General features: G+C 56.7%; 3 protein-coding genes across 5 annotated transcripts in view; 2 read left to right on the forward strand and 1 right to left on the reverse strand.

The window, feature by feature from the left end:
• Nucleotides 1–3,213: 3,213 nt before the first annotated feature.
• FIBCD1 (fibrinogen C domain containing 1) lies at nt 3,214–15,559 on the forward strand. Its single transcript, XM_015879384.3, has 7 exons — nt 3,214–3,457; nt 7,354–7,830; nt 8,586–8,745; nt 9,402–9,538; nt 12,478–12,574; nt 13,029–13,208; nt 13,376–15,559. Exons 1-7 carry the CDS (start codon nt 3,386–3,388, stop codon nt 13,633–13,635), a joined length of 1,383 nt encoding a protein of 460 aa, XP_015734870.2. The 5' UTR covers nt 3,214–3,385; the 3' UTR covers nt 13,636–15,559.
• Nucleotides 15,550–18,562, forward strand: QRFP (pyroglutamylated RFamide peptide). The gene has a single exon (XM_085520930.1). The coding sequence runs from the start codon at nt 17,108–17,110 to the stop codon at nt 17,468–17,470; it is 363 nt and encodes a 120-aa protein (XP_085377056.1). The 5' UTR covers nt 15,550–17,107; the 3' UTR covers nt 17,471–18,562.
• Nucleotides 18,563–19,592: 1,030 nt separating this feature from the next.
• ABL1 (ABL proto-oncogene 1, non-receptor tyrosine kinase) overlaps nt 19,593–25,139 on the reverse strand; it is a 58,268-nt gene continuing 52,721 nt past the window's right edge. For all 3 annotated transcript variants that reach the window (XM_015879259.3, XM_085520928.1, XM_015879261.3), the window contains exon 11: nt 19,593–23,281. In XM_015879259.3, the coding sequence (XP_015734745.2) occupies nt 21,582–23,281 (1,700 nt within the window). In that variant the 3' untranslated portion in view covers nt 19,593–21,581. The remainder of the gene's footprint in view (nt 23,282–25,139) is intronic.

Here is a 25,139-nt window from a genome sequence, read left to right on the forward strand (position 1 = left end):
GGAGGGGGGAAAGAAGGCTGAGGGAGGGCTGTGCACAATGGGATGGCAATGGGAGCACAGCGGGATCCGGTGATGCTGCACTCTGTGAGTGTATGAGCACAGCACACTGGGATACACAGTGTGTGCAGGGGGCTTGGGGTGGGTATAGAGTGGGTATGATATGGGTATGGGCGGTTATGGGGTGGACATGGGGTGGGTATGGGGTATGAGGTGGGTATGGGGTGGGCATGGGGTGGGTGTAGAGTGGGTATGATATGGGTAGGGGTGGACATGGGATGGGTGTAGGATGGGTATGGAGTGGGTATGGGTGATAATGGGGTGGGTATAGAGTGGGTATGGGTGGCTATGCAGTGGGCATGAAGTGGGCATGGAGTGAGCATGGAATGGGTATGAGGTGAGCATGGGTTGGACATGGGTTGAGTATGGAGCGGGTATGGGTGGCTACGGTTTGGGCATGGGGTGGGCATGGGATAGGCACACTCTGCACCCAGCACAGGGGTTTGGCTTCTTCCTTCTGAGGTCAGGGCTCCTGGAACAGAGCAGAGGAGTGGAGATGCACAGCCCATGGCCCCACAGGCTGTCTCAGTCCCCATTTGCAGCACAGCTCATCTCACCTCTCTGTCCTCTGAGAGATGCTCAGTTTGCCCATTCCTTAATGTGCCCACATTCAGAGTGAGCAGTGTGCCCTGTGCCCTGCCAAAGAGGAGAATCACAAAATCATACAGCCACCAAACAGGGGATGTGAGATGGGGACCCCGCAGCCAAACATGGGGAGCACCCTGGGGCTCCCTGGGCATTTTTATGACCCAGACTGGCATCACCCCATGGCTGCTTGGGATGAGGCTCACGCAGCTCCTTTGCATTCCGCGCTCACCAGCCGTGCAGCGCAGGGGCGAAGATCTTTGAAGGCTCTGCCCTTTCATTATTAATATTATGATGATGTCTGACGCCGCCTGTGTGCAGCGATGGCTCCTGATGGCACACATCCAAGCACAGCACTTGGCTCCTGGCAGCCAACCCCGGCCCCCAGCCCTGCTCAGCAATGGGGGAATCACTGTGAAATGGGGATTTCTGCCCCACTAGCACTGATCCAATGGCTGGAAACATGTGGGCTCTGAGCTCACAAGCACCCATCCCCTGTTCTGTGGTGTTCTGGAGGTGCAGACCCCAGCCCCAACCCCAGCCCCATCTGAGGGTGCTGCCTTCAGGTCTGTCCCCATTTGCAAAGCATAGGGCTGACAGGAGCCCAGCTGTAATGCATTCAGCTCTTCTTGCTGCCTCCAATCGCAGCACAGAAGACAGCATCCAAACACAATGTTGAAATGCCATATTTCAGCACACAGCTCTAATCCCAAGTTGCTTTAGTCATTTTTTGCCCCAGGCCCAGCCCGGCACCCTCAAGCAATGAGGGCAGAGCCTGTTCAGGGCAGGCAGAGCTGCAGCTCCCAACAGGACCCGCAGCTTCACATCAAACATTTCTCCAGTTTTTGCCCTCAGGCCACAGCCTGAGACATGAATCACGCCATACTTGTGGGATCGATTTGTGTTGGGCTGCCGGGAGGAGCCCCCTCCCCATCCCATTACACTCCCAGCCCTGGGGTGCTCCCCGGGTACCTGATCCCACCTGACACAGCCCTGGTCTCATGGGCCAGTGTCACCATGCCCTGCACAAGCCAAGCATGGGAGTGATGTTGCCAGCAGGGTTCAGCCACCTGGGGGTGCCCCCTCTTGTGTCTTCATGGTGGGTAACATGAGGCAACACAGCATGGCGTGAGTCAGCAATGAGCCCAAGCAATGTGCCCTGAGCATCACTCGGGAGCTCCAAAGCATGGAGAGCCACCAGCCCTGCATCCACACCCCAAAGGACACCCCATGGGGGTATAACCTGGGCACAATGGGGGCTGCATGGTATTGTCCCGGTGTGGTCTCATCCCATTCTACAGCAGCACCCGTGATGATGCTGAGGGTTATGTCAAGGTATGTTGGATTGCAAATTAAACCTCGCGGTCCTGGCTCCATCTGCAGAAAATGAGTTGCTGGACTTGGAGAGTGTCCAGTTGCTCAGCTCGGCGTGCCTAACACCGAGGGCTGACAAGCCACTGAATCACTCCTCCCCGCGCTGCCAGGCCGTGTGAAGCCAAGATACATTTCTTTTTAATGATAAGTTTTTATTGTTTGGAGTTCAGCTCAAGCAGCCCCCTGGCGCCTGGGGCCTTGTGCTGCCAGAACGGCACAGACTGCCACGTGTGCAGCGAGTTGGATGGTCTCATCCATGGGGAAGGAGCTGGGCTGCTGGCCATCACCATCACCCTGTACATCCACACGGCATCACCAGAGTCAAAGCTGGGAGGTGCACGTGGCCAGCAGACCAGGTTAGGTACCATGCACATACAGAGCTCTGTTCCCCCGTACCCCTCCTGGAGGGTGTTTGGCAGAGGGGGAGATGCCATCCTCCCCCCACTGCTGTGCTCAGGATGCTCTCAGAACCTCTCAGCAGATCCTGCCTGCAGGTCAGACATGCGGCGGATGAAAGATTGAAGGGAGGTGCCACAAAGGGACGGGAAAAAAAAACCCACATCCCCCCTCAGAGCAGTGATGGTAAATCAGGCGGGTGCTGCTCCTTTGGGCTGGAAATGGTGGGATTTGGGCAAAATGCTTCACTCGGTGCCAATGATGAGCAGACCCACATGGTGGATGTCCTGATGATGCCCCCAGGGACAGCACTATGGATTTTACTACCAATTGCTTTGGCTAACCCTTAGCACTGAGGCCTGGGGTGATGATCCCATATGTTTTCCATCTGAGGGGGGCGATCCCAGTGTCCCCTGGCCCTGCCCAGACCCCTCCTCCCACTAAGGGCAAACCCACCCGTGGGGCACGGTGGTGCAGAGCCCCATGAACACGGAGTGATGCCCCAGGATTGTGGCCATGGAGAGGGGGTGAGCGGCCACGACATACCCCCAGAACAGCCCCATCACAAGCTCCAAACCACCTTACCTGCTGCGGCTCCTCCAGCTGTGCCGGCACATCTGGATCTGGAGTGGATCCGGAGTGAAACCGGAGCGAAACCGGAATGATTCCGGAGTGAATCCGGAGCGGATGGAGCTGACAACGGAGGTAGCTGAAGAGGGTCTCGGGGAGAGCTTGGGGGCGATACTCCGCTCTCCCTCTGCCCCCTGCCCGCGGCCGGAGGGGGGGAGAGAGGCGGGCGGGGCTGCCGGGGAGGGAGGGCCCACCCCCGCGTCCGTGCCCGTGTCCTCCTCCTCCTCTCCCTCCTTTCCCTCCGCCGCCGCAGCCGCCCGTTCCTCCCTCCCGGCGAGGAGTGCGGGGCGCGGGACGCGCCGGGCCGGGGGCTCGGGGACTTCGGGCCGAAGTTGGAGGCGAGATGGGGAACGAGCGCTGGAAAACCATGGGAGGAGCATCGCAACTTGAGGACGGGCAGCAGGAGAAACCGCAGGTACGGGCCGGGGGGCGAGCCGGGCCGGGGGTCCCACGCGTGTCCCCCCCACACCCCACGGTAACTTCCACCCGGGGGCGAGCGGCTGCCCCGGCACGGGGAGCATCCCTCGGGCACCGCTCCGAGCCCAACACCCGCTGCCTCCCGCATCCCCCGGCTCCGTGTTGATTCCCGCATCCCCCTCCGGCGCAAGGGCTGAGCGCTGGGCAGGCAGCGGACGAACGCTCACACCCTGCTCGGATTGACCGCCGCACATTTTAACTGCTTAAATCACCTCTTAGAGGGGATTGCGAGTCCTGGCCGCGATCTGCAGCCTCAGCCAGCTGCCTTCCTTATCTCCTCTGCTACCCAACCTGCCCACAGCCAAACGCCGGCTGGGCTTTGGGCAGAGGCCGGCGTCGCGGTGGGGCAGCTTTGCGTGCACCGGAGGCGATTTGCGGGGCGGCTGCACGTGTGCCATCTCCTCCAGCCGGAGCCATTGGGGTGCGGGCGGCATCCGAACGTGGATCCGCAGCGCGCAGGCGGCAGGTAGGGGAGAGTGACTGGGGCGTGGGGCTGCCTCGCACCTGGTGAGAGGGACAGGCATGGAGAGGGGCTGAGAGACGTGGGAACAGAGGGAGAAAGAGAAGGAGATGGTCCAGACCAAGCCTGAGAGCTGAGGGATAGAATCTCCCTTCTCTCTGCTCCGTCTTCTGGCTCCCATCTGCACCCCGCTGCCTGGGGCGGGGGATCCCCAGCAGGGACACGCTCATCCCCGTGTCCATCGTTTCGTTTTCCCTTTTTCCCTCTGATGAGGGAGGTGCATTCGGGGCTGAGCGTGGCAGCACGGAGCTGCTTGCTCCTGCACGTTGCAGAGGGAGCGGAGTTTGCTTCCAGCTCCCGGAGGCTCCAGTGGAAGCCTGTCCCCGTGTGCGCTCAGCGCCGCACCGCGATGTGCTGTGCTGTGCTGTAGGAGAACGGGGGAGAGCAGGCAGGGGGATGCAGCTCGGCTGTGCCTGGAAACGAGCAGAGGGGCTGGGATGGCCGGGGTGCAGAGCTGCATCAGCCCAGAGGAGAAGGGTTTGGGATGCACAGAGAGCTGCTTAAGCAAGACGTGGGATGGACTGCACCTTGCAGTCCTCCGGCTGGGCTCCTCTGGAGCCAGGTTAACCTGGTAGGAGGGGGGATGGCTGCTCTGCAGGGAGCACAACCGAGGTCCTGCTTCATCCCTGGCTGGGACGCAGCTCATGGGGACAGCCCTGGGGCTGCTCCATCCCATGTCACTGGGATCCCATCCAGTGGCCCTGCTGGGTTACAGAGAGCAGCGCCTTTGGCTGGAATAAAGGGACACCTCCTCCTTGAAGAGCATTCCCACCTCACAGCACAGTCTCTCCCACCACCACTCTCCATTCTTGGCTCCAGCTTTGCTCCACCTGCCCGGGGACAAGCAGCCTTCCTCCCTCTGGCTCTGCTCTGGCTCTTCATGCTGGAGTTCTGCACCTACATGGCTGCTCATGTGTCTGGGGGCCAAGGAGGAGGGGATGTGTAGCGGGGTGACAATGGCACCCCAGCCCCAGGATGCACTCAGCCTGTGGGCAGCTCATACCACACAGCTCGGGTCCCCTGAGTGCAGGGACAGCGAGTAGGAGCAGTCCCCTTGGTTCTAGCTCTGTCTCTGTGTGCACACAGAGATCTGGGCTTGGCCTCAGCAATAGGCAGCAGTTCTGCTCCCCAACCTGGCACTGCTGCCAGCAGATGTCAGATCGGAGGCCACCAGAATTCCTGGCATCCTGCACTCAGTCAGGACCTGCGCTGGGTTTTGCTCTGCCGCATCCCTCCCAACCCCAACACCCCGAGCAGCTTTGCAGGGAAAGCTCTGCTCCCTCCTTGGGAAGAAGCAATGTGGGGACATTGGCCTGCTGGCAAGGAGAACAGCAGGGCAGAGGGATGACCTATGGCTGCTCAAGAGCAAGAAGATCAGTGAGCTCAAGGCTGTGCAATGGGCAGCAGAAAGCCCCGGAGCTCCGAGGAACGCAGTGCTGGCAGGGCTCCATGCTGGATGCTGGGCACAGTGCTGCTGAGCAGGGGGCACTGAGAGACCCCAACCCCAGCTCAGTGCTCCAGGTGCTGCCGGAGGAGTTTCCCTCCTCTCCCACCGCAGGTTGCCAGGTAACACAACCCGCCAGCACAGCGCTGGGGGACGGGGAAGGCTGTCACCGCTCAGTGTATCACGGCTGCAGGCAGAGGTGCATGTTGGCAGGGGGATCGTCCCTTCACTCCTGCACTCAGCGATGGAAGGAAGGTGACAGTGTTGGGGCTGGAAGGCTGGAAACCAGCAGTGTTCCCTGCTTGGATCCCAATATCCCAATGCTCCCCTCTTCCCAGCAGCCGTCCTGTCCTGCTTCTGTGCTCACAGGGTCCCAATTGTCCCCATAGTGATGTGCATCCCTGCTTCCTTCTTCTACTGCCCCGTTCTATGGGGAGAACTGCCCTGGGGCTGAGCCCAGCATGAAAAAACCCAGAGCATCCTTAGGGTTGTGTGGGGCAGCTGTGGCCCCCCCCCACCTCCCTGGCTGCCGCAGCCCTGGTCACCTTAATGCAAATGGTTGCAGGAGCGTGAATGAAGGGTGCTTGAAGGAAGGTGTCACTCCAGATAGATGTGCACGGGAGGGGACAGGGCTTGGGAAATCTTTGCAGATGCAGCAATTTTCTCCTCATTCCTGGAGAAAGTAGTCTTTGTCTCTCCAAATAGGCAGCTTTCTGGCAGCACTGCAATTCCCTGTGACAGCTGCACTGGGGTCAAGGGAAAATGACCACCCGTGTCCCGCAGGTGTAATGAAAAAGGGCTGGAGCTGACGGTTGGGTGGCAGCTCACACCCTCCGTGCTGATGGCTTTGCAAGAATGGGCTCTCAATGCACCCTGAGCAGCTCCTGCAGGCTGAGCCCAGGAGCAATTGCTCTTCCATTGGGTCACAATGGGATAAGATCACTCCAAAGCAGCGAGAACCTCCATTTGAGCAATCCCCATTGCTGCTCAGTGAGGCTCCAGCCTCCCCACATCACCGGGAACACCCTGTGCTCCCCTCTCTCCCTTTGCTTTCCCCACTATCCCCACTGCAGGGCACAGTGCAGCAGTTCTCCCTTTCCTTCCCTGCCTTCCCACACTCCCAGGGCAGTGAGGAGCCCACATTCACCTCCTGGGGCTGGGGCTGCTTGCACTGAGCTTTATGCCTTCAATAAAACATACACGCGGCCGCACGCTGCTCCGCTCACCCTCTTTATTATTTCATACCCATGGCTCCCAGGTGGCTTCAGCAGCTCTGCTGGCCGAGCTCACCCATACCCTGCTGGCGCTGCAGGGTTCCCTGCTGTCCCCATGTCTCCTCCTGCAGCATTATACCAATATAGACATCCCTCATAGCCAGAGCTGGAGCAGAGGAGCAGATCTAACCCGTGCATAGTGTTACCCCCAAAGCCGCACATCCTGACCTCTCCAGTGTCCCTGGGGTACAAGGTTTGTTTTCTGGAGCTGGGTTTTGGATCCACCCCAAATGAGGACATGAAGACAAAACCACCCTCCAGGCTCTACATAGGGACTAAAGCACTTTGCTTTTGTGATAGGCATCTCTGCTTCCTCCTCCCATTGCTCCATCCTGTGGATAGGAGTCCTTGGGGGGATGAGCTTCATTTCTCTGTCCCATCACCATCACTGATCCCAGTCCTCTTAAGGATCCGAACCCACCTCATGGTGGAAGGGCACAGGGATGGGTCTGCCTGGATGGGTCCTAATGACCCCTCATGGTGATGGGTCCATCTATATGGATCCCAACAGCACCTTGAATGGGTTCTGACGGCACCCTGTGGTGATGGGTGTGTTTGGTTAGGTCCCGACCTCCCCTCTCTCTCTGTATCCCCAGAGGATGAGCTGTGGCTACGTGCTGTGCACCGTCCTGCTCTCGGTGGCCGTCCTCCTGGCAGTGACAGTGACAGGAGCCATCCTCTTCATGAACCACTACCACACGCCCGTCACCGAGCCGCCCCCCGTCATCAGCACCAACCCAGAGGAGGCCAACGCCTTGGTGACCATCGAGAAAGCCGACAGCTCCCGCATCAACATCTTCATCGACCCCAACTGCCCCGACCCAGCGGGCAGCGTCGGGCGCCTGGAGGGGCTGCAGGGCTCCCTGCTGCGTGCCCTTGCTGAGCATGATGCTGAGGCCAAGGCCACCAAGGGCCAGCAGAAGGCTCTGCTGGTTGGTGTGGCCGATGAGGTGGCCAAGTTGGTGACGCACGCCACGCAACTGCGAGCTGACTGCGATGGCCTCAAGAAGGGGCACAGTGCTATAGGGCAGGAGCTCAGCGCCCTGCAGAGCGAGCAGGGCAGGCTCATCCAGGTGGGTGTCCCCAAGGGGTGAATCCTGTTCTTTATGCAGGGAAAAGCTGTGGTTGTGGGTTGGTGGGGTTTGGAAGTAGCACAAGTTCAGCTCCATGCCCAAGGGCTGGGGGGTTTGTAGCCATTTGGGGTCTCCACGCTCTGGATCACCTTTGGGGGTTGTCCCCTCCCTGATCACCCTGGAACCCTGCTCACAAATAACCCCTCTGCCCCATTCACCACGCCAAACCCACCGAAACCTTACCAGGGGGTTCTGATGGGCATCACAGTGAGATCCAGAGAATGGCTGGATGCTGAGCTCCGCGCTGTTCCTTCTTCACTCCTCTCCCAGCACCGCTGCTCTGCACCCGCCTGCCCTCACCTCACAGAGCTCTCCCAGCCAGGTCACCTCAGGGGAAGGCAGAGCCTCAGGACACAGCTCCTCCCAAAGTCCCCGTGTCCCAGCTGCTCCTTGTCCCCAGCTGCCCGCAGGCTGAGCTCGGGAGCTCTCACTTCCAATGCACTGATGCATTGGACATCATCCTGGAGCAGACCTGGGGGGGGAAAACATCACCCAAAATATCATATGGGATCTGCCGTGGTTCTGTGTCCTCACCTTGTAGCCTGGCTGGGAATGTTGCTCCTACAGATGTTTGATAATTGTGGGAGCAGGCAGAGCATGCATAGGGTTGGATTTGCCACTGCCTTGGAGGCAGAAGGGTCTGAAGTTCCATTTAATCCCAACCCATGGCCCCATCACATGTCCCCCACCTGCAGCTCCTCTCTGAGAGCCAAACCAACATGGCCCGGCTGGTGAGCTCAGTCAGTGATGTGCTGGACACGCTGCAGAAGGAACGAGGCAGCATCCGGCCCCGGCTCAAGGCTGACCTGCAGCGAGCCCCGGCACGGGGAGCACGGCCCCGGGGCTGCTCCAATGGTGAGAGGTGAACCCCAGCCCTGGGGAGGGATGCGCCATGGGGCATCTTCCAGCTCTCTACCTGCCAAGAGTGGAGGGAGAAGGTAGTTGGGATGGGGAAACAGCCTGGAAAGACATTGGATATTGTAGTGGGAGAAGAGGCAGGAGGGAGATGTGCCCACAAAGGGGGTCTCTCACCACGCAGCCCTCAGCCCTCCTTAAAACAGACCGTGCAGCCACCACAAAACCCACTTTACTTCTGCCTGCCCCTCACATCCATCAAGGAGGAGCAAAGCCAGAACTGACCCTTCTCCTCTATTTGGGTGCAATCACTGCAGGCACACTGTGCAGCCCTGGGAGCAGTCACATTCATCACTGCTGCACTGAGATGGGGCTGAGTAAGCTGCCCTGGAGCTGCCAGCACTGTGCCCATGGCCACCCCCAGCCAGCAGCCCCCTGCCCCCTGCTGGGATCCATCCTGCCCCAACCACCCCATGAGAACATGGGGACGGTCCCTCCATCCCTCCCAGCACCATTCAACCCAATCCCTGGAGGGAAAGGGAGAGAAAGAGCAAAGAAGCGAGGTTGGGAGCCTGAAGAAATGGCAAGCCTTGAAATTAGATCATTAATTAACCAGCCTTCCCCTCTTCCCACCCCATCCCTGTGTCATGCTGCAGGCTCCCGGCCCCGGGACTGCTTTGACATCTATGCGAGCGGACAGCAAGAGGATGGGATTTACTCCATCTTCCCCACACATTACCCCTCAGGCTTCCAGGTCTACTGCGACATGACGACCGATGGGGGCGGCTGGACGGTGAGTGATGCCCCCAGGCCTGGATATGGGGGCTGTGGGTGGGAGATGTCTCTTGGATATGTCATAGGGATGGGGCTTGGCTGTGAGCAGGGACCTGGCGAGGGTTCAGCAAGCTGGAGCTTGGGGTTGGGCTGATGGGTGCTGTTGGGATTGGGCTGTGGGGTGGTGCCAAGGATGGAGCTCATATTTCATGGCAATGGGGACATAGGGATCCCTAAACCACAGAGCCAGGTGCTGGTCTGGGGACAACAGACCCTGTGATCTCCATCACATCCAGCATGGCCCAGCCCCAACACAGAGGGCACCATTGGGCAGTGACCATCTCTTTCCTAAGCCCCATGCCCTCACCCTCCCTTCCTCCCCCCACTCATAGCATCACCCACTCCAGCTCATTTGTGCACCACTAACGAAGGGGTGCCTGGGGGCACCTCTGCTGCAGTGCTGATTAACTCGCCCTGTCCGATTCGCTTTGTGCCGCAGCTGCGACAGCCCCATAATCACAGTAATGCAGCAGTGGGCAACAGGGGGACGTGGCCAACCCCACCCCCCAGGTTCCATTGGGTGCCCCCAGCCCAGGGGGTGCTGAGCACAAAGCAGGGACCCCAGGGTGGTGAGCAGGGTCGACAGGCGGCCTCTCCATGAGGACATGGCCCAGCTCCCCTCCAGCTGGGCGCTCTAGGAAATAAATCCCCACGATCTGCTTCTCTTAAGCAGCTTTGAGTGGTGCCAGGAGGCAGCTTAGCCCCCCTCATTGCCTTCCAGGGGTTGATGAGCCTTCAGTCTCTCTCCACTCAGAGCCCACCCAAGCAGACGTGTACATTGGGTTCACATTGGGGAAACTGAGGTACAGCACAGCAACCCCACATCCTGGGGGTCAGAGAGGGCACAGAGGGAGCACTCCAGTTCCCAGGGCATAGAGGGTCCTTGCAAATCTCATGCACAACCTCCCCCAGCCACACACTCAAGAGCTGCCTGAAGAGCAGCCCAAGGTGATTAGCCAGACACTCAGAGGTTTATTTAAAGCTGCTGCAGCTGGGAAGGCTCCAACGGGGCCAGGAGGGTGCAAAGGAAGTGATTGCACATCATGAGCCACAGCCTTGATGGGGGACAAAGGGCCAAAGCCTGTTCTGCATCCCAGCACTGTGGGTCAGAGCACCCGGAGCTCTCCCATCCCCCTGCCCCATGGCACGGCCCAGCCCTGCTCCCCGATGTCCCCATGGGCGGTGGGGGACTCACCTATCCGTGGTGCTGGGGCACATCGGGGCTCCAGGTAAGGATGCTGTTGTACAGAGCCTGGTAAATTTCCTCCTTTGGAGCTGTACTCCTGACATTTGGGCTTATTTGCATGTGGGTGGGTGGGTGGAAGCAGCTGAATCCATTTGGGTTCGGGAGCTGCTGAGCTAAGCCTTCAGCTGCAAGAGCTTTGGCAGGGGAAGATGGGGCTGCCCAGCACGTCCCCAGCTGCAGGGACACAGGGACACACGGACACCCATTCCCAGCACACGGGAGCATCCTCACTGCCATTAATTGCAGCTCACCCGGGGCTGACCGCCTCGCAGCGCGGGGCAGCACGCTGATATTTCCCCCTTGACCCTCCGCTCCTGGCTCTTTATTAAAGCAATAACGGTGTGTCTGAGGGCAGCACGGCCTTCCCATCGCCTGAGGATGCTGCTTCTTATGCCGGGCTCTTTGCAAAGCTCTGCTCTGTCTCATCATTACCAGGCTGCACCTCAGCATCTCTGCCCCGCAATGCTCTCCTGGCGGTGCCCGTGGGGACGCTGACCCCAAAGGAAGGTGGCACTCGTCCTTTTCTTCTTGATTTTGCCCATTTTCCCGGCTCTCTGCATTCCCAGATCCTGCCCCGCTCTGCTGAGCAGCCGGGCAGCGAGCCGGGACGATGAATATTTCAACCTAAGCTTGAAAGCGGGGAAGGAAATCCTTTTTGCTTAAGAGGGGGCGATGCATATTTCATGACGAGGGAAGGAACGGGCAGCCCGTGCTGCGAGCACAGCCGGCCCTGCTCCCCAGCTCCCCCCACCTGCAGCCCTGGCCCCACGTCCCCTTGTGTGCGGACCCCCAGAGCCCACCAAGACCCATCACTTCCCTTCCCTGTCCCCTATGGGATGCACAAGGAGGGACCGCACACCAGCTCGGAATCCCAGTGTTATGGGATTCCTGCAGCCAAACGTGGGGACAGTGGGGCTCTCGGGGTCCCTGCGGTGCCGGTCCCAACCCTGAGCTGCCGACAGCTCGGTAATCACCGCGCCGCGCCGGGGCTCAGCTAATGAAGATGTGTCCCGTGCACTTTCCAGAGCAATTGGCCTATTTACAACCTCGGGTCAAAGCCGATTAAATGAGAGCATCAACATCACCGCTGCTGCATTCCCTGCGCGGCACGGCATGGGGAGATCAGCTCGGGGCTCCCAGCCAACCCCGCCGCCCCCTCACCCACTGAAAAACCCCTTTAAATGGGTTTAGCAGCAGCTTCTCAAGCGCTCAGTGCAAGGATTAAAATTAAGGCTCTAATTCTAGAAGGTAAGTACAGCAGGATCGGCGCTGGATCCGCGCCCAGCCCCATCACACCCGGCCCCAAAGCAGCCGGGCAGTGGGTGTCCCATGGGTGGGCAATGGGAAAGACAGATCTGGGTGGCTCCAAGGGCAGGAGCAGCCCGGGGCCATCTCGCCGGCTCCGTTCCCCTCCAGGCAGGATGGAGCGGCCAAGTTTAATGCAATTAATCCAGGGCTGGAGGTTTAATTACGTTCAAATGGTCAGGCGGGGGAGCAGCGTTTTCTGGATCGTTGTCAATAAATCAAACTCGAAACTGAAGATAAAAGAGGACAAAACACACAAGGCATGAGATGCTGGGGGGGGGGGGAAAGGGGAGGAGAGAACAGCTGGGCTGAGCTCGAAGCTTCTGCTTTCCCCTGTGTCTCCCCAGGTATTCCAACGAAGGGAGGACGGCTCTGTCAACTTCTTCCGTGGCTGGGAAGCGTACCGGGATGGCTTTGGGAAGCTGACAGGAGAGCACTGGTTAGGTGAGGGGGGTGTCCTTTACAAACAGCTTGAACCGATGCACCCAGTGGTCAAACCAATGCAGCCAGTGGCTGAGCCAGCACACCCAAATAGCTAAATCAATGCACCCTGATGGCCAAGCCAATGCACACAATGGCCAAAATGGTGCACCCAATGGCTGAGCCAGCACACCCAAATAGCCAAACCAGTGCACCCAGTGACTGAACCAATGCACCCAATGGTCAAAACAGTGTCTGAACCAATGCACCCCGATGGCTGAGCCAGTACACATGTCCTGCATGCCATAGCCAGGCAGCCACAGGGAGCACAGGGCAATAGGCAGCAATAGGCAGGTGAGCGGTGCTGCCGTTTGCCCATGGGCTGCACACATCCTTGGCCAGGGCAGTGGGAGCTGGAAGTGGGGATCAGTGCATCCCAAGGACCCCCCCTATACCCTGCTCACCCCATTCCATGTAGGGCTGAAGAGGATCCACGTGCTGACGGTGCAGGGCAGCTACGAGCTGCGCATTGACCTGGAGGACTTTGACAATGGCACTGCCTTCGCACATTACGGCAGCTTTGGTGTGGGGCTCTTCTCTGTTGACCCCGAGGAGGATGGGTACCCCATCTCCATCGCCGACTACTCGGGGACGGCAGGTAGGGCTCCACAGGGGACCAAATCCTATCCACTGACAGAAGGTGGATGTGGTTGAATAGTGAGTGCCCCATACGGCACCAAGAAGCTCCATTGGGGTGCATGGGGCTTTGGGGGGGCAGCGAGAGGGGTGGGGAGGGCCCTTGATGGCTCCTTTTACCTGCGGCAGGAGATTCCTTCCTGAAGCACAACGGGATGAAGTTCACCACCAAGGACCTGGACAACGACCACTCAGAGAACAACTGTGCTGCGTTCTACCACGGCGCATGGTGGTACCGCAACTGCCACACCTCCAACCTCAACGGGCAGTACCTCAAGGGTCACCACAGCTCCTATGCTGACGGCATCGAGTGGTCCTCCTGGACCGGCTGGCAATACTCCCTTAAGTTCACTGAGATGAAGATCCGACCCGTCCGGGAGGAGAATTAGCGGATGGACAGAGCCCCTCCCTGACCCCTGCCCTCCCCACTGCCCCATGGTTCCCCTCCTCCTGGTGCACCCTATGCCACCGTCCTGCCCTGGGGTCCTGTGGGAGCATCTCCCCATTGGGGACAATGGCTTTGTCCTGACCCCTCTGTTTCCCACTGGGATGGGTGTCCCCTCCCTGGGTCACTCTCGATGCTCGTGGTGCGGTGGGGATTTGGGGAGCAGTGCACAGGGAGGGGAGGGGGCTGAGGGGGCTGGAGGCCATTTCTGGGGCACTGAGCCCCCACGGTGCTACTGAGGACAGGGAGGGCTCTGCTGGGTTGGTGCTCACACCAGTGATTCTTACTCTGCCTGCAAACATTCTCCTCTCCTCCCTTGGAGAGGGGAAGGGACACCTACAGACCTCACTGCCCCCTGCTCACGGAGCTGCACAGCGTATGGGCACAGCGCTGCAGGGATGGATGCCCACAGCCAAGCATGGCACAAAGCTGCGTGGTGGCATCAGGGAAGCAGAGAGCAGGAGGAAGAGGAGGAAGCAAGGAAGGCTCAACCCCCCAGTACAGCTCTGCCTTCCCTGCACAGCTCCTGCCCAGGACACACGATGGGTTTTCACCATCCAGACTCTCTGACCTTGCCCTCTGCTTCAGCAGCACCCCCACAGAGCCCCCCACCCGGCGACTCGCATTCATTTCCATCCCCGATGAGCCACGCTCCAGCTCTGCCTCTGCACCTGCAGATATTCAAAGCCTTTCGTTTCTTCAAATCCCATTAAGGTTTTGCAAAAAGCAGCCCTGAGTGGGGCTTAGCATCTGCAGGGCGCTGATAACGGGGCTGCATCCTCAGCCCACCAGGCACCGTGATGCCAAGGGGTGCAGCAGCCCCGGCCCCATAGGAACGGGAGAGGCTCCCATAAGGACTCCAATGGGGGCTTTTGTCCAAAAAAAAACCCCAAAAAGCTGGTGTCGGGGGAGGGGAAGCCAGGACCCCCTGCACCTTCGCATCATTTCCCACAGCACTGAGGATACAGCCCCACAACTGACCCCAACCCTACAGAGAACAGCTGGAGCGCCCCAAGGAGGGGAAGGCAGCCCCAGTGTTGTGCTGCAAAGGAACCCAAAGCACAGTGAGATCAAAGGTTCATTCCCGCAGCAGCAGCTCTGCGCTTCCCGACGTGCTCCTTTTCTTAAGCCTTCCCTGCTCTCATTCCACACCAGATGAGAGCTTCCTCCTGCGGGTGATTCTCCATCCCACTGCCCTGTGGGGTCTGGGGACACACAATGTGCTGGGACCACCCTGAGACACTGCACTGCTCACATCCAACCAAACCCGCCCCGCACAGGGCAGCAGCTGCACCCCAAGGGGCTGTGGGGCCATGCCCACCTTTGCTGTTAGCTCGTTGATTTTGGTGGGTCAGACGTAGCTGGTTTGTATAGCATTTGCCTTTGGGAGGAGGGACCCAGAGCCCGTCTGTGGGGTCCTTGTGGTCCCGAGCTCTGAAGGGTCAGGAATGGGGTGTTGTAGTGTGTTGGTAGCACTTCCCTGCATCCTGCCCATCCCACCCAGGACTCCCAAATGAGTTTGTTTCGCATTGCACGAGAGGTTAATTCCATACAACCCGAGACGATGGATTCTCCAGGATGAGTGCTGGGAGTGCACATGGCACTCAGTCAATAACCCCAGGCTGGGATGAACCCACTCCCAGTGCCACCAGTGATGGCCATGGGGACATGAGGGGATGGCACAGCTGCAGCCTGGTGCTGGGGACTGAAGGGGCAGCGTGTGGCTCCGGGGATGGAGCACAGCCACGTCCCTCCCTGCAGCCGTCACGTCGTGTTGCTGTGCCGTGAGGTCTCCATTGTGTGTGAGTGGTGTCCAGCGCTGTCCATGTGGACTTTCTGAACTCCTTAATAAAAGGAACTCATCGTTACCGGTGTGCTCTCCTCTATGGTGACAGCACGGGGCCAACAGCAGAAGGATGGTGGTACCTGGCAGCTGTTTGGGAACATCACGGGGAACCCAAACCTATGGGAAAGCCACAGTGTGCGGCTGGGCACAGCACTGAGTGGGATCCCAGATCCCTTCACTCACTGCTCACCTCCATCCCAGGATGTGGGAGGGGGCAGCCAAGGGCTGGGGCTGGGGACCAGCTGTGAGCATTGGGTGGGAACAAAGGGGCTTCTCCATGCGGGAATGGGTCCTGAGTGGGTTTAGGAGTTCAGGAGTGTCTGCAGGGTCTGCACACCCAGCTGGACCCGCAGTGACACACACATCAAGTGCAGGTGAGAGTGCTCGTGTCCCCAACCAGCGTCACTGCCACTGGCTCCCAGCCAAGAGCACAGCTCCTGCTCATAACGAAGCCACAAATGAAGGCGGCTCATTAACCCTGTTGTAGTGGCTTGGCCAGCCACGTCCCCTCTGTTCCCCCACCTCCCCGCAGCAGCCCAGCCTCCAGCACGAGGCAATTAGCACCCGCAGCTATTTAATGTCCAGCTCAACCTGGATACACTCAGGGCAGCACGGAGCAGGGCCAGGTGCTGGGCATCGCCCAAGGCAGAGAGGTGAGTGATGGGGACAGCAGAGACATGTCCATGGGCTGCAGGAGTGGGAACAGCCCGGGATGGGATGGGATGGGATGGGATGGGATGGGGCTGGGTTTGGGTTTGTGCTGGGAGTGCCCAGGTTGGGAGCAAGGTGGGATGGAGGCACAGAGCGCCCCAAAGCAAAACCCAAAGCAGGACGGGAGCTGGGATCCACAGTGCTTTGGGCTCAGCGGGGTCTGCAGGTGAGCAGAGCACCCGAGTAGGGGAGGCAGCCCATCCCCTGCCACCAGCAGTGATTTCTAAGGCAGCAGCTCCTGAAAATAAAAGGAAAAAACTCCATTCTCCTTCTCTGAAGTTTTGCAGAGCTGCCCAAGGTCACCCGGGCACCGCTCAGCCCCATAAAGCAGCACAATGGCTGCGAGCTCCTTCCCCTGCACGCATTAGTTGGGCGCTGCAGGTGGGACCTGCGCACTCAGAGCTGAGCGCTGCTCAGGTGAACGCACTTAAGTCCTCCCCGCAGTGCTGCTAAGAGGAGCACGAGGCTGCAGCTCCCATCAGCTGCTCCCATCAGCCTGCCCCGTTAACAGCCCCGTGCAGCCAACCTGAACCTGCCGGGCCTGGCAGAGGACCAGGGGAGGGACTGCAGGGCTGCAGGCAGAGCGTGGAGTGAAGAGAGGAAGGGAGAGAAGGAGGATGAAGCTGCAGAGAGAGCAGCTCAGTGAGGGGTTGTAGTGGGGAGGTTTCTGGCTGCTTTAAGGGTGCTGCAGCACATATATGGGTGTCTGCCCCATAGCGTGACCAGGGGATGCTCCATAATGGGGATGCTCCATAGAGGGAAGGCTCCCTGGCTCAGATGCTCCATTGAAAGAAGCCCTTGATACCCCCAAGGATGCTGAGCACTTTACCACCTCTCTCCCTCCCTGTGCTCCCCCCAGATGAGAGCATCCTATTCTCTGTCCTGCCTCGTCCTGCTGAGCCTGGCAGCCTGCTGCCCACCCCACCAGCACCACCAGCCCCGACGCCCTGAGGATGTGCTGGAGCCACGCTGGAGAGGAGCTGAGGCTGCGGGTCCCTGTGTGTGGGCAGCCCCGATGCGGCGGCGAAGCGAGGAGCTGGGCACACTGCTGGGCATCGCCAGGGGGCTGCGGGGCTACGGGCAGCAGCACAGCGTGGGCACACGGGGACGGCAGGAGGGCTCGGAGAAGCGTGGAGGTGGCGGCACGCTGGGGGACCTGGCTGAGGAGCTCAATGGATACAGCAGGAAGAAAGGGGGCTTCGCTTTCCGCTTTGGGAGGTGAGGGCTGCGGGGTGAGCTGCGTCCCCACCATTCCTGACGACTCGCCGTGGAGCAAAGGATGCTGCAGGGCGGCTGCTGGGGTGCCCTGGGGAAGGGAGGCAGCCTGTTTGCTTCGCACTCAGCCCTGCCCCACATCTCCCAGCCTCAGAGATGGAAGAAGAGGAGGGAGCTCCGCATCCCTTCCTTCTGTGCTGGATGGGTCCCAGAGCTGTGCATGCCATGCTGGGACTGTAGTTGGAGACCCAGGGAGGTGCACTGCAGGGCTGCAGCGGGGTGATGCTGCAGTGACAGTCCCCACGGGGACAGCCCAAGCACGGCCGTGGGTGTGGAGCAGCTCTGCACTCTCCTTCCTATTAATGAGAAGCCCCTCCGGCAGCAAATTCTGCTTAGTGTCACAATGCCACTTGCATGAGTGAGCTCCTGCGTGCCAACCCAGACACGGCAGCAGGGCTGGAGAGCGTCTTAGCCCTTAGACATCCCCATGTGAGCACACAAACCTGCCCTGCACCGACCTGATGCAGCGGGTGGCACAGCGGTGACTGACCTCCAGCATCCTTGTCCCCTCCTGCCCTCACCTACACCCTCCCATCCAGCCCAGCACTGCAGAGAGGCTGGAACAGCCCCAGGTGCCACAGTCCTGGGTCCCTTTGGCTCCAGTGCCAAAGGGGCAGCAGTTTAGGGAAGAGCCCCCACCCCCCCAAGCAGCCCCACAGCCATTCTGCCTTCTCCTTGGGGCAGATTCAGCACTGCTAATGCCAACACTTCCCTTTGCTCCTGGTAAAGCCGAGGTGTTGGCAATGCCAGCTCCATCTGCCTCACTCAGGGCAAGCTCAGCACCAAACGATGCTCCTGTTTGATGGCAGGCACACAGAAGTGCAGCAGGGCAACAATTTGCAAGCGCTAAATTGCACCCTCCAAACCAATTCTGAGCTCTCCTCTGCTCCCCACAAGCGGCACAGGGGGGTGGGAGCACTGTTCTCCCCCAGTGCTGGGGATGGGAGGTTGTATATCGATGTTTCTATGGCAACATTTCTTTCTTCCTCCTTTCTTTCAAGTGTTCATAACATCAATAAATACGCAGTGATCAATTTTACCCCTGTGCTGGAATGGGAGGGATGGGGAGCACAGATGGGACCTTTAACAGAGGTGGAAGGGATCAGTGCACAGCCAAGGGCAAGGCAAGGAGCTGCCCCTCATCAGACATGGGACGAGCTGAGCTTCCACACATCTCCAGCACCAACACAGCTGCAATCGTGGGGAAAAAGTTATGCACAAATCATTGACCACATTTCCCATCTTATGACAAGGAACTGCTCAAAAAACGAGGCAGGATGACATTAAAGGGAAACTTAAAAGAGCCAACGTTGTAATTTCCAAGACACAAAAAGCAAAACAAAAACACAAACACAGCTATTTTTCCCCTAGAGCACTCTCACTTTCAAGCTCAATAGCCTTGAAAATTGGAGCAATCAAACTGTTAAATGCATCGATCTGTTAAATCAACTCCTACTGTACTTGGCTAAATTTAGCCTTTAATCCCCCTTTCACTCCCAACACGGCAGATCCCAGGGCTTTCCCCAGCTGGGTCAAATGACCTCTGCCTTCCCACGCCAGCAGAGCATCCCAGCATAGAGGGATGGACCTCCCTCTATTCGTGGGCAGATGGAGCTTCTCCATCTCAGCCTACAGGTATCCACCATCCTCAAGCCTTGATCCAGCCCCACACCACCACAGCCACAGCTCCTGCTGAGCTCTCATGCCGTGTGCTGGGGCTCAGAGTGCACCAGGGGTTGGTAATAGGGTCAGAAATGGGGCAACCTGGGTATAGAACCCAAAACCACCACTGAGCAATTGCAGGGCTTTGGGTGCAGCGCTCTCACCTGCTCTCTCTTCCTTCCCATCTGGCTTTGTTCTTTGGCACCATGGTTGGATCAGATGATCTTTGTGGTCTTTCCAGCCTTAGCGATTCTATGATCTCAGTTAATTAAGGCAGAGCATCTCATTTCAGACACAGCTTGGCACTCAATACTAACCTCAGTGCTGCTCTGTCAGGATGCTCCTGTCCAAAGCCTGCCCTTCAGCAGAGCTGCCATGCAAACGTTTGTTAGCAGACAAACACGGGCTTTCCTCAACACTGATTTATTTTTAAATACACTACGCAAGAGAGGCCAGAATAAAACAAAAAAAAGAAATGAATCAAAACGAAACAGAAAGCAGAGAAAGAGAGGAGGCGGAATCATGTACAGCAACAACCTGTACTGAACCGAATGGAAGAGGAAACAACCCCCTGAAGAATCACAGAGATGAAGGACAGAGCTATTTACACACCATAACAAAAACGAGCCTACAAAAGTGTGTAATAACGAGATACAAATGTATAATATAGTGGCACAATATGTTATCAAAGTAAAAACAGTACCTCCAGGAAAAGAGACAGTCCAAGGTGTTTTGTTTTCTCTTACAGTTTTTAAAGGCAGCCTGTGGCAGGAGTGTGTGGTTTCTCTGTTAAACGTTTGCCATGGGTTTTTGAAGTCAGGGCTGTTTGTGAGGGCGAGGAACGGCGTGAACACACAGAGTGAACTGCTGGAAACGATATACAAAAGGTCAGCTCCAAGGAGAACAGCATAAAATACAATTGAAGGCAATCAGTGTTTAAGATACACGAGAGGAGCCACAATAATTATGGGGGAATGGGATGTAGAAAATGTCAGTTTTTTTTTTTTTCCTCTTGTTTGGAACTGTTAAGAAGAGTTAAATTGCACTGTTAATAGCCCTAAACTTTGCTTTTTCACTATTGTCACAGGTCACAGTTAGTCCCCAGTCGTGTTGCATCAGTTGGGAAGGTTACAGGGCCATGGGCAGGAAGCCCATCCACCCTGCTGTCAGCATTTTGGGGCCGTTTCCTTGGGAGATCCACCAAAAGAGGCTGCCATCTTCACAGAACCTCATACGATGGGTGCAGCCACGCAGCCATGAAGGCAATGACAGTTCCAACCCCAAAGTACCGGCATCCGAGCTCTCCACAGGGAGCTGGCACTGGCACATCAAGGGTAGGGCAGCGCTCTCAAAGGAGCACAGGAACCAGGCCCACAGAACAGAAAAGGCTGCAAATACAACTAGAGAAACAGCAGTTCTTGCCCATCTGCGACGGGCAAGCTCAACTGAAGACACTGCTGCAGGCACAGTGGTATCTTTGAAGTCGGCCCAAGCTATCCCCTCCTGTCACCCACGGAGCGATGCTTTGCTCAGCACAGCCTGATGATGCTCCCACACCTCCTCTGTCACCCCCTGCCCCGAGCACCAGCCTGAATAGCAGCAGCAGCGTCCTCCTTCAGCCCTCTGCCAGCCCTCAAGTGCTACCGTGGGGGATCTGCAAATGCTGCTGCATCAGTGGGTGCTGTCCGGAAGGGTTTGAACCCAGGCAGCTCAACTGGGCTCAACAGCATCAAGGAAAGGCTGAAAACATTGATACAAAGGGCAGCAGGTGGGATCATAGGAAGAATGTGAGTGAACACCACTGGTAGCATTCTATCATTTCTCAAAGTTACATTAACAACTTCCCCCCCCCTCCCCTCCTTCCTCTCTCAAGCTCCAAATCTATCGCATTACTGCCAGGTTCAATGTCAGACTCAGGCAAGGGATGCACGCTGCAGCTCTCTCAAGAAATGCAATAGGAAATATTGCTATTCAGACACTCAGCCGTGTGTACAGTGGGGCAGAACGCAGTAGGAAGTCCTCCTGAGGAGGATGGCATCTCAGTGTCCATCAGTCCGGCTTCAGCCTTAACGTTTAAGTCCAGAACAATAAAATATTAATCAAAAGGCATGACGTGACATCAGCACTTAGACTTGTAGTCCACAAGGCAGGAACTCCACAGATAAGACGATTACAAGTATATGAAACACAGGGAATCTGGGCTAAGAGGGTGGAAAGTGCCTCTTGAACACAGCCCTGCTCTTTGGAGCTGGGGCATCCATCAACAGTCTGTGCGCCTTTGCACAGCCCGAACCCAAACGCCCCAGTCCTTGGTCAGTCCACACATGCTGTTCAATCTCTCCACAGTTGACTTTGGCCCACTGTGACTTTATTATTCTTTCCCAACCTGGTTTCTGCTACCTCTGAACGATGTCGCTGATTTCCTTGACGGAACTGAGCAGTTTGCTAAAGTCCTGCGTGGCCGCAGAGCCGCTGCCAGCCGTCGCCGGGCAGATCTGAAGCTCTCGCAGGTTGTTCTCCAGCTTATTGATGGCCTCCCGAAAGGCAAATTTGTTCCTCATCTGCTGAATGGAGTCCACGTAGCTCACACAGAAGGTGTAGAGGTTCTTGCCGGCCTCCAAGACAGTGCTGTGGCTCGCCATTTGTTCCGAGTTCTTGCTAATGGCGAGCCGTAGAGCCTCGGTGCTTTCCAGCACCACCCCCTTAGTGATGGTGCCGCTGGCAATCCTCTCTGGGGGCTGACGGGTCTTCCGCAGAGAGACCCTGGTGGATATGAGAGGGATGAAGGCTGTAGATGATGGCTGGTCCCCCCCTGGGGCAGAGGGGACAGATGAGGAAGAGGCAGCTGAGGTTGCTGTGCTCATCAGCAGCTTTGTAGAGGACTGCGGCTTTGGTACAGAAGGGATCCCGAGCTTTTTCACACCTTCCCCCGACTGGTTTGGCTTGACAGCTTCACTGCTCACAGCATCTGCAACCTGAGTCAACTGTTTGGATTTAGGACCAGACACCACATCTGCTGCTGCTTCATGGCTGGGACTGTGAGATACTTTTCCAGGCTTGCCAACAGAGGATGAGGACAGTGGAACTGGAGGGGCTGGCTTCAGCTTTGATAACTTCCCTTTGTCCTTCCCTGCCAACTCAGAGGTCTGCTTGAGCCTCCTGAGCCGCGGCTCCTCAACAGAAGCTTTGCTGGCACCTGCAAATGCAGCAGAGTTGGGTTTGGCAGCAGAACCTTGGTCCATTGTCGCAGTGGTACCTAAGGCACTGGATTTGACTCCATCGTCCTTGTGCAGCACACTGGAGGAGGGGGGGACGGCGGGTTGCCTACGGCCAAGTTTTGGAGTCAGAGTGGGAGGGCTGGAGCCAGGACTTGACTCCGCATCTTTGAACACATCATCAGTGGTCTCTTCATTTTTCTTAAGCAGCCGTGGAGGGGGTGTCACTGTCCCCCTGACAGCAATGTCAGTCTTGGTCTCATTTGCCCGCTTTCGAGGCAGTGCTGGCTTTTCACTTTTGTGCCCCCCAAAAGTGGAGGAATCAAACTGGCGTCCTGTGGACTGCAGATCCCGGGGCAGAGTCACTGATTTCCACTCCGTGTCCTTTGCACCGTGGGGCACGCAGGAGGCTGAGCAGGACCTTAAGAAACGCTTGCTGGAGTTGGAACTGCTCTCCTCCTCCCCAGACACCCCCCGGCTGCTGCTCATTGTGCTGGACTTCTTCCGTAAGTGGGGAGACAAAAACCCAGAGTTCCCAGCAACAACCCCGTTGGTGACACCAGCCCCATTGCTTGGGGTTTGAAACTTAGAGGGGTCGGCTGCTTCTGTGGGAGGAGCAACGAAAGCTCCATTGCCAGCATCCCTGCACTCCTCCTCCCCACCCACCCTGCGGTCCGAGTGGCCGTCCATCTCTCGGAAGGAGCTGCTCCGCTTTGGAGGGGTGGGGGCAGTCTTCTTCTTCTTCTTGATAAGGGCACTGAAGAGGTTGGGCTTTTTGTCTTTTGGAAGCAGCCTCTCATCTTCATTCAAACTGCTCTCCAGGGCCACTCTCTCCTTCCGTGGCAGCAGAGGAGAAATAGCAGGTTCGTGGTCCAGAGGGTCTGCAAGGGAAAGAGAAGAGACTACTGAGCTTTGCTTCAGTACCCAGGACAAGCTGCTTTCTTCCATGATCTAAACCATTTCAGCACCTCCAAAAAGGTGCAGGTTCTGAAAAGAAAACCACCCTCAGACCAAGAATAATTCAAGTACAGCTACACAGAAGCCCAGACTGAATGTGATCCTTAATCCTCCACACACTCACCTGTGAGGTGGCCAGACTTGGCTGCCAAACTACATTCCCTGTAGGCTTCTGATTTAAACAGCAATATACAAACACAAACTGTTTATGTTCAGATTCCCATCCTTGCATCTAGAGACTTGTCTGAACTTCGTACTGAGAAGAAGATAAATACAATGATGCTGCTTCTTTCGGTCCCTGTGAGGTTGCTGCCTTTAGAACGGCTGACCCTCTGAATTAATAAGAAATCTATGTAATCCACCCTTGTTCTTTTAGCTTCTGATACTCCTAACCTCCTTCCCTGACGTCGCTCTTCATAGGGAATGGAAATAACTCTTTCACAAGCAAAACCAAGACATCCCTTGGCAGCTGAATGCCTCAGGTCACATCACCAGAAAGATCACCAGCTTAGCACAGTAGTGGAGGGAAGTGGGAATAACAGCCTCCTTCAGCAGGATTGCTCCAGAAGAAAACAGTGGGGTGACCCTTTCTCCACTTACAAGAGGTATTTAAAAATGAATAGTGGTTTATAATAAATTTATGCTGGGTCCTGCATGTCTCTGTATTTGACTGACTGGGGGTCTCATTCCAGGCCAGGCACTCAGATGGCATGCTAATTCAAGAGAGCAATGCCTTTAGGGCAGCATATACATTTAGAGCTCAAGTAGGTAGTAAGAAGGGAGACGAAGCAGACATATAGATCAAAAGAAGGCTGCTTCTCAGTCACATACTGGTGATCATCATGCTGAGGGTAGGATTTTGGTTGAGGAAGGAGTTAGAAGAAAAACAGTTTGGTACATAGGGAAAAGAGTATGATTCCAAAGGACTAAGTGCCATTGAACCATTCACATGTAAACTGAGGCAGACCTCAACAAACAGAAGAGCTCCTACAGCACTTCAGACAGTGCTGTTCAGACACAGTGGGGCTTTGGAGACCCAGGGAAAACTAGTAGCTTTCATTAAGGACCAGCTTCCAGCCACTGGACTATGAGAACACTGACAACTAAACAGGAAATTGCAATGAAACATCTATAGGAAATATGTGTTTTTCCACAATAAAGACTGAAATAATACCCAGCATAATGTTAAAATCATATTGTTCCTGCTGCACTTGAATCTCTCAAAGTCCTTAAGTATTTAAATGAAGTTATTTTACTTCAAAGCTTACAAAACTAGGCAATTATACCTCCTGTATACAGCGGGCTGGATTTGCCATCGGTCTTTAACACTACATTGCATTAATTAAGTTATAACAAAAATAGTGAGCTCACTATTCAAATCTTTTTCCAATAGAAACAGAAGGCTCTTTGTTACTTTCATTAGCAAACAAGTCAATTCAGAAATCAGTACATTCTGTGAATAACTTTCTTTCCTGTTTCAGTCACCGTCACTTTTCCAGCATTTTACACTCCCTTTTGTGTGTGTGTTTTCCCCTTTCTTTATCGAGATGTACATTTACTATGAAAGATGTACCACTAGGTGAGTCTGGCGTCATCCGGAAAAGGTCACTCACAGGAATGGTCAGACAGGGCGTTTATCATACACTACATTTTGTTTTTATCTTGATGTTTTTCAAGCAAACTGGATACGAATCTACTGTATACATTCAGTGCCTCAGCACTGCGTTCATTACCTCAAAATGGAAGAGAAATGCTTGGAGAAACAGACTGAATAGAGTTTAA

Source organism: Coturnix japonica, chromosome 21 (assembly GCF_054131305.1).
Source record: "Coturnix japonica strain WE chromosome 21, WE-NBRP24, whole genome shotgun sequence".
Classification (NCBI taxonomy): Eukaryota; Metazoa; Chordata; class Aves; order Galliformes; family Phasianidae; genus Coturnix; species Coturnix japonica.